The sequence below is a fragment of the Colletotrichum graminicola genome (genome assembly GCF_000149035.1).
Source record: "Colletotrichum graminicola M1.001 genomic scaffold supercont1.62, whole genome shotgun sequence".
NCBI classification, from domain to species: Eukaryota; Fungi; Ascomycota; class Sordariomycetes; order Glomerellales; family Glomerellaceae; genus Colletotrichum; species Colletotrichum graminicola.
Window position 1 is genome coordinate 208,748 of NW_007361066.1, and position 14,285 is coordinate 223,032.

The 14,285-nt window shown below is 54.4% G+C and overlaps 3 protein-coding genes across 3 annotated transcripts; all 3 read left to right on the forward strand.

The window, feature by feature from the left end:
• Positions 1–2,047: 2,047 nt before the first annotated feature.
• On the forward strand, positions 2,048–3,988 carry GLRG_10565 (cyclin; the record flags this gene model as incomplete). The annotated part of the gene is made up of 3 exons (XM_008101250.1): positions 2,048–2,434; positions 2,489–2,777; positions 2,829–3,988. 3 exons carry the CDS (start codon positions 2,048–2,050, stop codon positions 3,986–3,988), a joined length of 1,836 nt encoding a protein of 611 aa, XP_008099441.1.
• A 1,682-nt stretch (positions 3,989–5,670) lies between these two features.
• GLRG_10566 (uncharacterized protein) lies at positions 5,671–6,852 on the forward strand (the record flags this gene model as incomplete). Its single annotated transcript, XM_008101251.1, has 1 exon — positions 5,671–6,852. One exon carries the CDS (start codon positions 5,671–5,673, stop codon positions 6,850–6,852), a length of 1,182 nt encoding a protein of 393 aa, XP_008099442.1.
• A 2,160-nt stretch (positions 6,853–9,012) lies between these two features.
• Positions 9,013–10,149, forward strand: GLRG_10567 (chitin synthase export chaperone; the record flags this gene model as incomplete). Its single annotated transcript, XM_008101252.1, has 3 exons — positions 9,013–9,253; positions 9,327–9,898; positions 9,952–10,149. 3 exons carry the CDS (start codon positions 9,013–9,015, stop codon positions 10,147–10,149), a joined length of 1,011 nt encoding a protein of 336 aa, XP_008099443.1.
• Between the last annotated feature and the right edge of the window lie 4,136 nt (positions 10,150–14,285).

Here is a 14,285-nt window from a genome sequence, read left to right on the forward strand (position 1 = left end):
AGCCACTTGCTTTGGGTTGCTGTCAGTGTTGGCCGGGGCTGCCCGGTGCGAATCGGTACCCAGCCAAGATAAAATAAAATCAAAATAAGTGAGAATTCAATCCAGAAACCCGCACCCCATAAAAAAAAAGGAAGAGAGAGGTGAGGTACTTTGTGCAAGTACCCTTTCCTTGCCTTCCCTGCAAGAAAGAGCCAGGACTGAAGGAAGTCGTGACTTGTGACTACGTCTGTATTTGTCTCCTGCCGCTGCCGGCCTGCGCCTGTGTACCAGCTCCTCCTCTTCCTCCTCCTCCTTCTGCTAGGTGCCAAATGTTTTATTTGCTGGAGCCCCCATACTGTACCCCGTTCCCGGTCCCATACGTACCAACAATCGTACCTTTCTTCCCAACTTGGGTTGATCCAAAGACAGGCAAGGGTACATGGAACAAGGTACCTTGGTCCCCTTCTCCCCCCCGCCCCCATCCACCTCACGTCCCATCCCCATCCCATCCCATCCTGTCCTATCCTAATCCATACGAGAAAAGAACCCCAATCCTAATCCCATGCTTTCGCAACACACACCAGGCGGCCAGCGGCCCCATCCAGGCGCGGATACGCTACTTTTGACGCTACACGCCACTACGTACTCCGTACACCAGGATGGGAGGTACTTACTCCTCCGGAATACGTATGAGGTGTGAGGTGTGAGCCGTGGTGTGTGTGTGTGTGTATGTGTGTGAGTGACGAACGGAGAAAGAGAGCAGGAACCACCGCTCGGAAAGAGAGTGACAGAGTCCAGACAACGAACGACGCAACCATAACACTAGGCCCAATACCTACCTCCGGTTTTTTATTATTATCATATTCTGCTTCAGCTTCTGTCTATCACTTCGTACCCTTTTTACACTGACCCTGGTCTTGACCTTACCTTGCATTGCCTTGCTTCTTCTTCTTCCACGGCTGCTGCTGCTGCTGCTGCTTGCCTTCTTCTTTTTTTGTTATGGTTGCTCCGGTTCCTGTTCCGACAATACCAAACCCGCTCTTACAATACAATTACACCACAACATCCTCCCTGCACCCTTTCTTGCCTCCCACCGAATCACAGCGCTCCATTGGACTCACTCGCACACGAGCCCTTCATTTACACGGACGATCTGAAGCACTCCTCGGTGGTTTACCAGTCCCCTTCTCTCCATCTTATTATACCTGCCTTCCGCCGAGTTCCTGCTCTAACCACACCACCACCGACCCATAAACCCCCCATTCACCCCTCCGAGCTACCTGACTGGACCCAACCGACGAATCCGCTCCCGAACTCACCTGGGCTCAACTCGATATCCCACTCACAAAGGTTGCTCCTGCACCATTGACAACTACTACCTTAGCCACCCGCACCTTTCTCCGAAAGCTCGATTCACTCTCACAGTTTGGGCTGAGCTATTCGCAATTTCATCCTACTGCCATGGCCGGCCAGTCAATGAGAGGACGTCGATAAATCTAGCTTCACCACCACCAACCGCACCCAAGAAGACCCTCGACTTGCCGCCACGATAACGAGAAAGGGGAAATCACCCGACGAGAGGTTATACAGACAACACAGCTTGACGTTGTGCTTGACTGAAACTGTCACTATTTTCTGCCTCCTGCACAGCTTTCACCGGAAATCTCCTTTGACTGCAGTGTCCTCCTAAGCCCTCCTCTGCCTACTTCAACCCCAAATGTAGCAGCCCGCGGCCTGGACCTCCCTTCACCCACCTACACCCTTCGACCCGTCTTCCTTTCATCCGCAGCTCAATTCAACTTCCACCTCTCCGTCGCCCACTACCGACCGACTCGAGCTCCCTCCACGAGCCGTTCACCGAAACCACCCCGTTCCGATGTGTTCGACTGCAGCACCTCTACCCTACTACAACCTCCCTCTGTCTCCTGCGCTCCCAGCAACTTGCAGACAGAGCTCCTCCCAACACACTTTACACCAAGCCGCTCACGGCCAGAAGCAGTCTAGGTTCGATCAAGGAGCCAGAGCTGCTCTCTACCAGGGCGGGCTTCACACGCCGCCAACCGAAGCCATGAGTGCTACCTACCATGCCCCTCACCTCGTTGCCTACGATAGTCATGTTCTCCCCTCGTACCCCTCGGCCGTTGCCCAAGCTCGAGGTCCCAAGGCGGTCATGGCCGAAGCCGCGAGGGCTGCCCCTCAATATCCTCGCTACACCCAACCGACCAACTCATACTCCCAGCCCCAACAGCCGGTGACGAATCCTGCTTCCGGTACCAGCCAGTACTCTACAACCTCCCGTCACTCGACTCGCCCGTCAACACCGACGTCGGGCGCCATCGGCAAGTCGGATGGTTCTGTCTCGCGAAAGGGCTCTTCAGCTCTCGTTCTGCATAGCTTGTCCATACCGAGCTGCATCAACCCTAAGGGCGGCAACTTGGCAGACTTTGCGGCTCAGGTAGGATGACGATCCGTCCGTCCATCTCAGGATTGTTGGCTAACGATGGTGAAGATTACATGCCTCTTCTGGTTCGAGTCAATAGAGACGTTGCGAGCGGCCGAGAACATCCGATCCCGACCACCAACGGCTACGTTGCCCCGCCTGACCGAATATGCGACTCCGTTTTCTCAATTCAAGAAGTGGGCCTACAGCGTCCTGTCAACAACACAAGTAACGCAAAACGTCATCCTGCTCGCCCTGCTATTCGTGTACCGTCTAAAGACAACGAACCCTTCGGTCAAGGGCCGTTCGGGCAGCGAGTATCGTCTTTTGACGGTTGCCCTGATGCTGGGCAATAAGTGTAAGTCAAGGTGGCAAGGAGAAGGGAGACGATGAGCTGACAAGCGTGCAGTTTTGGATGACAACACGTACACCAACAAGACCTGGGCGGAAGTGTCTGGCATCACCGTGCAGGAAATCCACGTCATGGAGGTCGAGTTCCTCAGCAACATGCGATACAGCCTGCTGGCAACAAAGGAGGAGTGGGAGGAGTGGCTCGTAAAGCTGTCCTGTTTCTCAGAGTACTACGAGAGGGCCCAGAAGCAACCGACCTCGCCACTGAGCAAGTCATTCACTTCACCAGTGTCCTCGCCCACTGCTACAATCCAGCCCGCCGCCTCGTTCCCGCCTTCAACGCCTTCCGCCGCGAACGTATTCTCACCGAACACGGCCATCCCGAACACAACCCAAACATGGCCTTCGACCTACCATAACGCCCCGATATCCCCGCTTTCTGGTAAGCACGTTGCGGGTATGATTACCCGTAAGAGAAGCCCGGAGGACGATGTTGTGGAGCCCCCCGCGAAGCGACTTAGCAGACAGCCCAACACGATGCCTCCAGTCACCCGACCGCAAGTGGTCAGCGAACAACCCATGCGCCTTCCTGTTCCTAGCCTATCGCTGAACACCAACCCGGCTCCCGCACAGGCCCAGATGTATCCTGCCACGACCGCCTACCCCACGCAGCAACATGTCTCACTGCCGCCTTTGAGCAATGGTGTCCGTGCCATGACGACTGTTTACCCTCCTGCCACAACAGTCTCGATGCCCCAGTTGCCCATGCCAACTACAACTTCGATGCCCCAGACATCGCTTACACCGTCGAACGTCTCGATGCACAGCGTTATGGGATACGGCACGCCAACCAAGAGACACAGCCCCGGAAGTCTGTCGGTGTACGCCTCGTCGCCGCTAGGCGAGCAGTTTCCTACGTCGGTTATGCATACTCCGATTGCACATACGCCCATTTCGCACTCTCCAAGCGTATACCTTCAGCAGCGGCCCAGTCCGTACAAGCCTATTCGGCACGTCAACACGCTTCTTTACCCCCCACCGTCGGCGTCTCTAAACGAATATCATCTGCCAACAACGCAGATGCACTACCAGCCTCTGGGACGACGGAACGATCTGCGAACCGGCGTTGTCCCCGAGTTTATGCACGCGCCCTATCGGATGAGCGCGCAAATGCCCCATATTCCACACGGTCTGCCGCAGGGGCCATACCCGAACTAGAAGTTTGGGAGACTTGTGCTTCTGCCACCACCGCACTGCCTCGGCTCATCAGCCTCGAGCGAGACAGATTTTCGTTCAGGCCTCTTGTTCTTTTCAGTTTAGCATTGCATTATTTATGGCGCAGGATGAGGGGCCATTAGTTTACTCACGACTGACCTGGGCAAATACCAGGATGTATACTCGTCAACTTGCGGGGTTTTGGGCGAGGGAAGAAACGACTCTCATGGATCAACAGTTAAAATTGCATCAGGCGGAGTTGACATTTTTACCTTTGGCTTTTGGTGTCATGGAGCAAGGGTCGGAAGGGAGAATGAATGAAGGCCGCCCAGGCTCGTGGAACTTTCAGGTTTCGAAGTGGAAACAGCTCATACCCCTGGGGCTCAACGAGAAGGATTCTCAAGAGTAGATAGAAGCAAAACGTCAGCAATGACGAGCAGCCTGATGTTGAAATACCAAACAAATCAGACAAATCTGAATTCAAATGGTAAAACAGCAAAGCAAAGGGTCTTTTGTACGCTTGCGTGTGTTTTGGGTGAAGTCGATGGGAAATGACGGGTTGTATGTGTGCAGCTTGGCAACGTTCATATGAAGTCTTGGAAATTGAGTTCTGCGAGGGTGGCCAATCAGAGACGGACGGTGACATTGCGCTTTTGGTGACGCTTGGTGACGGCAGGAACACAGTGTTAGGGGTTCAAATTCATACATAGCACTGTGCGGCGACCGATCGTAGCCGCCCATTAGATCCGGAAACGATGGCCAGAGAGGTTGGAGAGGGTGTCTACCCGTCCCAATTGAGTTTGATTGGAAGCCATGGGACAGGCGAGGAGAAAAAAGGACGTTCGTGCCGTATGAAAGGGGCAAGAATTCCGCGAAAAAGATGGGGTGGGGTAGAGAGTTATGGAAACGAAGCGCCAAAAGAAGTTGCACAGGACACTGTTCAGTTCAGTTAGACAGACGTTGGAGAGCGTTGTGGGATGCAGAACAAAAAAAAAATGAACAGTAAACACCCGAACGGAGTATACTTCTACGATGGTAATCTAGTCGAGATGCCACGGAGTCGTGATGTGACCTGACGGTGGGTTCGGATCTGCTGCAGCGAACGGTAAGCGGATGCCTATGCCCCCTATTGCCATGTAAGTTTGGCTTTGAAGGGGAAATGTCGAAGTCGGCCACTTGGAGTGCAGCGGTAGTGACTCTAATGGAACAGGAGCCGCCAAATCGACTCGTGATGGAGAGGGACGCCGTGGCCTTGAAGTTTGCTGGTCGGCGCCGCTGTTTGGCTCTCGTTGTCCGCCTATTTCTTTTTTTTTTTCTTTTTCGCGAACCGGCCAGGTAAGATCTCTGCTACCAAAGGCTTGCTTAACCTAGTGCGTGCGTATAGTTGGATCGAAAATAGGTAGACCAAGCCCAGTGGTCTGTCGCGTCGTGGAAAACTCGGTTCGAGCGTCTTCAGGTCCGTCGACGCCGTGAACCTTGGCCAAGGGGGGGGGGGGGTTCCCGCGAGAGCATCGGAGATGGGCCCTGCAGCTAACGGATAACGAGGGAGGGCCGCCGGCTGCCGGGGACGAATGGAACACTTCTTTTCGACATAAACCATCACTTCGGCCCTTTAGGCAAATGATTCACTCGCACACGCATACTCACACAGTAAACTAAAAGACACCAGTCACCCCCCGAATAGCATGGCTTGCGCGCCGGCTGTCGAGCAGGAGCAGACCGGCGTGACTATGACGTCCGTCTGGAAATCCATCGACGCGCCCCGCTCGACTTTCGAGGTCGAGAACTCCACCTTCTTCCTCCCGGCGGGCCCCACGGCCGGCGACAAGTTCTGGATGGTCTTGGCCAGCGGGGACATTGGCTTCGTGACAAAGAACGGCTTCCTGAGCGAGGACAGTGGGGTGCAGTCGAGCGTTAAAAGAAAGGACCGACGCAAGGGCTTCACCTTCCACTGCGGGACCCTGACCATCAACTTTCATCCATCCAGTCCGTTCCGTCGATGCTTCGTTGGGCACGGTGCCATGGCCGAGAAGCGTGTCGTCGCGAGGCTCAGGACGGACTGCCAGTACGCCGCCGACAAGGTCGCGGGCTGCATGGCCAGCATGCTGTGGCACAGGGTGGAGTCGGACGGTAGCGCGACGTGGCCGACAGAGAGGGAGGTCGCGGACGACCTGAAAAAGGCCGTGGGGGCCCTGAGCGAGCTCGTCGAATTCGCCGCCCGATTCGTCGAGGTGATGAAGCGGCAGTACCAGGGAGGCGGCAGGGAGGAGACGATGCCCGTGGCGTACGGCAAGGCCGTCAAGCTCCTGGGTCTGGCGGAGTGGCACCGCATCCACCGCACGCTCAACGCCGCGCAATGTATGGAGAAGGCCTTCCGGCAGTCCGTCGGCCGGTCCGCGAGCCGGGCGACCCGGCAGAGGTGCGAAAACTTCATCCAGTCCAACCTACTCGGCATGCTGGGGTGGAGGCTGGCGCCGTGGAGCATGGGCTCGCAACGGAACGTGCTTCGGGACGGGCTGACCGCGCTGGACGTCCTCGGCGCCACGGACTGGGACTGTTTCGAGGCGGAAGGAGTGAGGGGGCGGATGGACAAGAGCTCGACCACGGTCAGGATCGTCAAGGAGGCCGACTTCGCCATCTGGACGCATCAGAAGCTTATGAGGTTCCTGAGGCACCAGCCGCTGCGCGCGGTCGACCTGGAGGAGGCGCGCTGGGCGGGGAAGGAGTCGAGGAGCCAGGAAGTCATCCACCCGGTTCACTTGCGGGTGCTGAGGGCCCTGCCGTGGGTGAAGACTTTCGACGTTGCCGGCCATGTGCCCATCCTGAGGCTCGTGGTCTTGGATTCGGTCGACGGAGCCGGCCCGTGATGTGGGGTGGTAAAGGGGTGTTTCGCCTTGAGACGAGGACCTGGCGGGGGAGAGATTGTGTAGCCGGCCCGAAGTGCGGGCCAGCCGTTTCCGTTTGCAACTGTACGTGTAGCAAATATCGGAAAACATGACATGGCGCTATTCACCGATATCCGGAAAGGAAGGCGGGACGTCACCCGATGTCAGTGTGTGTACGTACGATTATAGATGTAGAGCTTCATCCCCACTCGGGACTGATAGGACGAAAACCTTGTGGAATGCCTAGCACATCATGTTAGCAGAGCAGTAAATAAGCCTGGTGAGGTTCAATGAGTGGTCGGCGGTGGCAATAGCATCCGTGATGCTCAGATCAGAAGTAGCGTGGACCCGTAGGCAGTCATAGCTACTTGCATAGCAAATGGGTGATTGTGCGGTCGGGACGGCAGTTTGGATGCCAAGACTCGCGTCACAGGTCCGGATAATGTCTGTTTGGTGTTGGGTACCGTTTCAACGAACCAGGCTGAGACGCCGGTTTCGGCGTAGTGACAAACTGGAATCGCAAATGTGGTGAAGGGAGCCGGGAGAAACACGGAGATGACCAAGTTTCGCGAGAGGCGGCGCCCTCTTCTATTATGACCAAGATTGGGGCGGCCGACACGGAAGTTGGCCGTTTGTTCCAGGAGAAGGAAGTGTTGAGGGTGGTGCAGGCGTGTCATTCGTCGGAGAAGAGAGAGTTTGGGCGAGATGGGACGGGAAAAGCCATAAGATGCGACGGGTTGACTGGCCGACGCGGCAAAGCAGAGAGAAAGACAGTGTGCGATCCGACGTCACTCACTGACAGCGGGAGTTTGCTGTTCTCTGCAAGGCTTGTTTTGCATGGTTTCGGAGGGGTAACGGGCACGGCGCAACGCAGCCTCGAGACGATTGATTTTCCGCCTTGTTTCTTTCGCTCGTCGGATTTGATGCATGCCATGCCGCCAATCGATGGAACGATGGCTGGTAATGATGCCTCCCTACCTTGCTAGGTACCTAGGTAAATAAGTACCGACTGTCCACAAGTACGGATACACGTGTACGAGTAGGCAGGTGCCTGGGATAAGCGATAGTTGTTACGTAAGCGTCCTGGACAGAGGAGAAGAAACAAAAATATAATCAAAAGGCTGGCGCTTCTCGGCGAAGAATGCGATCCTGTTGAAGCCCCGCTGGCAACAAGGGGTGCTCCGTATTAGGTAGGTACAGGTACGAATGTGCATTACGAGCACGCACACGCTATTGATGCTAAATTGGTTAATGTGCCGATGGCTCTCTGGGAAGAAAACACGAGTCAACCAGTCAGAAGCTGCTCAGGGGAAAACATTCTGCTCTTTTGATTGGAGACCGTTCAAGCCACCAGCCACGAGCCACGGCACCAACTGCAGAGATTTGCAATCGCGCCCCACTTCCTCCAGTTCCGGTACCAGGAAGGAGCATCTCGCTCGCATTCCATCTTGCAGTGGAGTGGCAGTGACATTGATTGGGTGGGGTGGGCTCCTTCCTCCCTTTTTCCCCAGCAACACTTGCCGGGCCCCCGTCAGCTTCTCTGCTCGTCGGACAGCAACGCTCCATCCAGCCTCCCGCAAACACTCTTCACCCCTCAAGGCTTCCAAACCAACCACCGAGTCCTAACGGTGTGTTGCCCAGTCATTCGTTCCTGAACCACCTTCGCTCCCATAACCATCGTCATCGTCGTCGTCGTCGTTGCCCGTTGCTGTCTCTTGACCCCGTAATTGTCATCGCTTTTGACCTTGACCTTTGTCGCCGCCGCCATTCCGCATCACCTCTCCGGGCCTCCGAAGACACCGACTTCACGATACCCGCCCGGCTACCCCCGACCCTCCCTTGCCGCACATCGAAACATACATTCCTCCTCTACCCGCACCATCGTGCCCTTCACGACGACCACCACTCGGACCCCGCCAGTATTCCCTTTCGCTCTCACATCACGTCGACGCGGCCTCTTGCTCGTACTGCTCACTCGTTACCTCGTTTGCCGAGCATATCCCCCCCCCCCCCCCGCCCGGGAAGCGCGATAGAACCCTTTTTCATCGCCTTTACCTCGTCGCCGCATACGGTCGAACATTCGACCTGATAGAACCGACCCCGTCGACCGCCTCACTGCCGTACGCCGGCCGGTAGCCCATCATGTCAGGCTTCGGTGACTTCACCAACATCTGCCACATGGTGCCACTGCCACTGTGCGCATCCATCGGACCTGCCACCGAGGTAACCAGCGGTGTCGGTATCGAGCCGGACTGCTATGCGCGTAACATCGAGCTGGCAAACACCATCATCTTCGAGGGTGCTGCTAGCGCCATGCATATCGTTGCCCTCCTCATGACCGTCGTCATGATCTTGCATATTCGCGGCAAGTTCACTGCTGTTGGTATGATGCCTCGCCGACCCGCTGCCGCTATGTCACCCCCCCCCAAGAGAAACAGACTGACACACATCCGCAGGCCGCAAGGAAATCCTCATGTTCTTCTACATCTACATGCTTCTCAGCTTCATCTCCCTTTGCGTCGACGCCGGTGTCGTCCCTCCGGGTTCCGATCCCTATCCCTACTTTGTCTCCGTGCAGAATGGCTTGACATCGGCTTTGGTCACTTGCTTACTAATCAACGGCTTCGTCGGGTTCCAGCTGTACGAGGACGGCACTCTGCTCTCCGTCTGGCTGCTGCGCGTCTGCTCCTTGGCCGCCTTTGCCATATGCTTCCTGGTTTCGCTGGCCACTTTCAAGTCGTGGGTCGGCCTGGGACCTACCAACACGGTCGGCCTCTTCGTCGTCCTGTACTTGCTGAACGCCATCGAGCTTTTCATCTATGTCGCTCTGCAGATCCTTCTCGTCGTTAGGACTCTGCAGGACCGCTGGCCCCTGGGCGACATCGCCTTTGGTCTCTTCTTCTTCATTGTCGGACAGGTCATTCTGTATGCTGCCAGCACCCAGATTTGCACCGCCGTCAGCCACTACCTTGACGGCCTCTTCTTCGCCACCATCTGCAACCTCTTGGGCGTCATGATGGTGTACAAGGTATGTGGTCTCGCCTGTTCGGGTTGGTTGCCATCGCTGACATTGCCGTGTAGTACTGGGATTCCATTACTCGCGAGGACCTCGAGTTCTCTGTTGGTACTAGGATGAACAATTGGGAGGTCAAGGAGCTGTTGCCTGAGGAAGACCGCCATACGGCCATGTACGCCGAGGACCCTTACGGTCACGCTGGCGGCTACGACCACTCGTACTCCCCATCGCCGGCCCCGGCGCGTTACTCTGCTCGTTACTGATGCGTCAGGGATATTCGCTTACAGCGGTGCGCGTTTTACACGCCGAGCAGGTGGTTTGCTTCGATAGCGGGTTTTCATGAGAGGCGTCCGGTCTTACCGGATCACAGTATAGGGCTTGCATCTGGGTTGGTTGCGTCTAGGATGACGACAAACAGGCATCATTGAATTGGGATTGGCGTTTTGGGAATGGGCGAACTGTCTTTACACATCTGGCTGGCTGCATACACTTCATCCCGAGCCACGCCTGGTTTAAGGTTTCATTCTCGGTCGGTAGCTGAAGAGGGGCTGGTTGTGGGCGGAATGTGAGAGGAGGAGGAGGAGGATAATAACTTTTACCCGTATAAGTATCTCGTGGCAGTGTATAGGTAATTCGATTATGACGCAATACCTAAAGCAACTTGATACGCCGACGAGGCTGAAATCCCAAGACAGGGAAGGGATGCCGGTGTGATGCAGTCAGGATTAAGCCGGGTGCATTTGCATCAAGATTCACTCATAAGGTCGTCACGACGTGGGGCTGCTGTGTAGTATCCGTACCGTGCACAGATATAGATGACAGTATATAAGCTTCAGAGCTTACGGAAGTTATACCTCCGCGAGTCAAGTTATAGTAATGTGGCAAGAAGCCAAATATATAATTATCAGAAATGTATAACCGTAATAATATCCTCTAATCACCAGTGTTGTCGTGAGTGAGGCGATCGGTTAGGTTTTGTAGCATAAAGCAAAGTAAAAAGTGCTGTCAAGGTCCCGGCAATGCCGCATTGCCGGAAGTGTGGGAGGCTGTGAAGAAAGGGTATAACTGTTTGCCCTAGGGTAAACTGTTGGGAACTCGGCGACGGCAAAACACGTATTTATTATATGTCTTGTGTCGTTAGCGGGACATAGTAGATTACCTCTAGGCCGAGTTGGCAACTCGTACGATAAACCTTGGTGGATGGGTGGGGGGAACAAAGTGGTGGTGATATCTACCATTGTACAGATGTGTTATAGAGTCATCCGCAATGCAATGTAATGCCTGAGCCGTGCGGGGATGTCGAGGGGGGGGACGGGGCGGGGAAAAAGGTTCTCACGATCTGTGTTGCACCTTGTAGTAATCATGCTATGCCAATACTATCTACCTGTACGTAGTGCACCCACTACATGCATCCATGATTCTTTTCTTCTTTCTTCATATATCTCTCATGATGACACACTTGATCAAAGTTTGGGTTTGAGGATGTTATTGTGATATGTTTAGGGGGGGGGGGGATAACGGGGATAGGGGAGATAGGGGGAGGAGCGGGGTTAGGAATTGGGAAACGGACATACATCGTATACCTCTACACACACACACACACACTCTCTCTCTCTCTCTCTCTCTCTCTCTCTCTCTCCTGTGTCAGGAATAACAAATGCTAGAGTATCGATTGCCCATTGGAAGGGATGGGAAAGTCGGACAGCATCTTCTTGGTCGGAAAAGCAGCAATGACAGAGCATAGGAGTGAGGGTGGGAAGGGGACCCAGGTCAGGGGATGTTATCGGATGCGCTGAAGGCTGTTATCGGGTTGCGCTAGTGAGGAGGCCTAGGAGCATTTCGCGCACTTGCGTCCAATCACGTGGCCTGTCGACATTCAACCGCAATGCGGACCTCCATTCGTTTCACTCGATATTTATCTGGTCAGGGAGGTTAGCCAATCTTAGAAACTAGCCGGGGTTTAACTCGGGCTCGAGCTAGCTTCTCCGGACCTACGAATATCTACCTGCTACGGTACGTGATCCAAAGGTAAATAGAAACTGAGGTACGTATCCTCCAAGACGACCCCTTTCTGAAGGTCGCACGCACGGGCACAAAATGATACTCTGAACCATAGTCGAAACCCAAAGAAAGGTAGGAACGTAGGCAGGCCGAATGCCTCATGGGTTGATTACTCACGTTTGGCTGTATAGGCAGAATGCGAGAGCGAGAAACAAATTGGGGGGGGGGCGTGACAAAAAGACAAAAAAGAGTAGCCAGTGTACCTAGGCACACCGCACACGTAGGTTCAGGCAATTCAAGTCAAGGAAACCCAAGTTGCATATCCGTAGCTGCATAGAATATGCACGCCTATCTCTCTAGGCTGCCTCAACTATTGATACTATCCCACAGGGTATGGGCAGCGCCGCCCCCTCCAAGTAGAACAAGGGTGGCTTCGAATGAAAACACACACCCCTGCCCCCTTCTAAGTTATGTGGTTATGCGGCTATGCTAATCTGTGTCTATACGTAGCAACTATCTGTTGTCTAGCTTTGGCGCAAGTGCGGCAGAATGTATCGGACGAGCATCAAGATGACTCCTTCTCGTTTGACAACTTATTCACTTCGCCGTGTACACTGCATACGAGGTGAGGCGAGTGAGGTAAATATGTGTCGTTATTGGTGTCATGGTTCCGTGGTTCTGGGCCCTCCTTCCTTTCTCCCTCCTCTCCTGCCCTGCCCTGCCAGAGTACGGAGTACATACCAAAAGTGTATTTACACACCTAGGTTGGCATAGGTAGGTACTGTAGGTAGCATAGGTACATAGCATTTCCCTTATGTACCGAGGTATCTAGGTACTTGATGCGCCTTCCTTCCCGCATTCCTGCTCTTACTCATTTTACCTATTGTATGTATTGTACCATGTACCTTTTGCTTGCCTTTTGCCTTGCATCGGCCTGGAGCTCGAAATAGTCTTTTGTTCTTAATGTTCTTAATTAGACACAAGCTCTTGCCCAAACAAACCCTCCTACCTTAGGTACCTAGTCAAGGCCACCCTCGTACCCCACTCAGTCATCCAGTCTTCTTTTACCTATTAGTGCTTCCTTGTCTCTCGGACGGACACGCCTGACGTCCCTCATCAATCGGTCGATATCCGGCCTTTTTGAACCTCATCTTCATTCCCGCCCCCCCCTTATTCTTCTCCCTTCTCTTCGTTCGATTTGCTTGGCATCAGGCGAAGAGACGAGACGCGCGGGCAGAAAGACAGAGGGAGCGAGAGAGAGAGAGAGAAGCCAAACAGAAGATAGGGCCGGTTTTCTTGCGCCAGATCACGTGCCAACACGCGATACTATCTCTGTTGCATCCAACCTGCAGCCGCATCTGCATCCGCAAATCGCACTTGTTGGTCATTCGACTCTGATTACCGTGCGGCCCACATAGTCCGGTCTAGTCCATAACGCCAAGAGCCATCAGCAACACATCCACGTCGACTCAACGGCGTGTGCTTTTTCAACGCAGTCAACCTTGTTTCTCGTCAATATCCGGCCACTCGTCCAAGTTTCTTTCTGTCCACACACCCAAACCCCCTGCCCTCATTCACCAGCTTTCGGCCCCCACTCCCCCGACGTAGTGTAGCTGCTACAGCTATATCCTACCGCATTCAATTCACCTATAGCTCGAGAGGTCACTCAACTAGCAAAAGAACGACATCCAACCCGACCGACCGCTTAGGTACACAGTAGATTACCTAGGCAGGTAGTCTTGGCTGTTTCCTTCCTCCCCACCACCACCACCATCCGCGCTACTATTAGGCAATTTTTTTCTCTTTCTTTTCCCCCCTTTCTTACACAATACCTCTTCTAGCACACTAAGCAGCGCTGTCCTAAAACCCACGCTGTCTGGCGTCTCACTCGACTTATCCTCACTCATACATACACACACACACACACACACACACACCCCGTCGGACTCGGGTTTTCCTATCTTGACCATCATCTTTCCCTCCTCTTCCCTCTTCACCTTACTCTCATCTCATCCACCGTCACCTCACCTCAGTCGGTCACCTCCCCATTACTTCACTCTACCTGTTCCGACACCCTGGAGCTGTTGTCATACCCGGCAAGGCAAAGGACCGGCATAAACACTCGAGAGTTGCAGCGGATTGATCGACGCACACGGCATCTCTGACTTATCCAAAAACCCCCTGCGCGAACCCCCGACGCGTAAGCCGGACTTCGTTTCCACCCTAGTCCTCCCGTCAACTTCAATGCGAAATCGCAGCTTTTTCTGGATCGGTCGCACCATCGTGCTGGAGTAGAGGTCAATCGTTTGTTCGACCGGTTCTCCTCGGCTACGAGGCATCTCTAAATTTATATGAACCGCATTCCCTGGAATCGCCCGACTCATTCACCTACATTTGT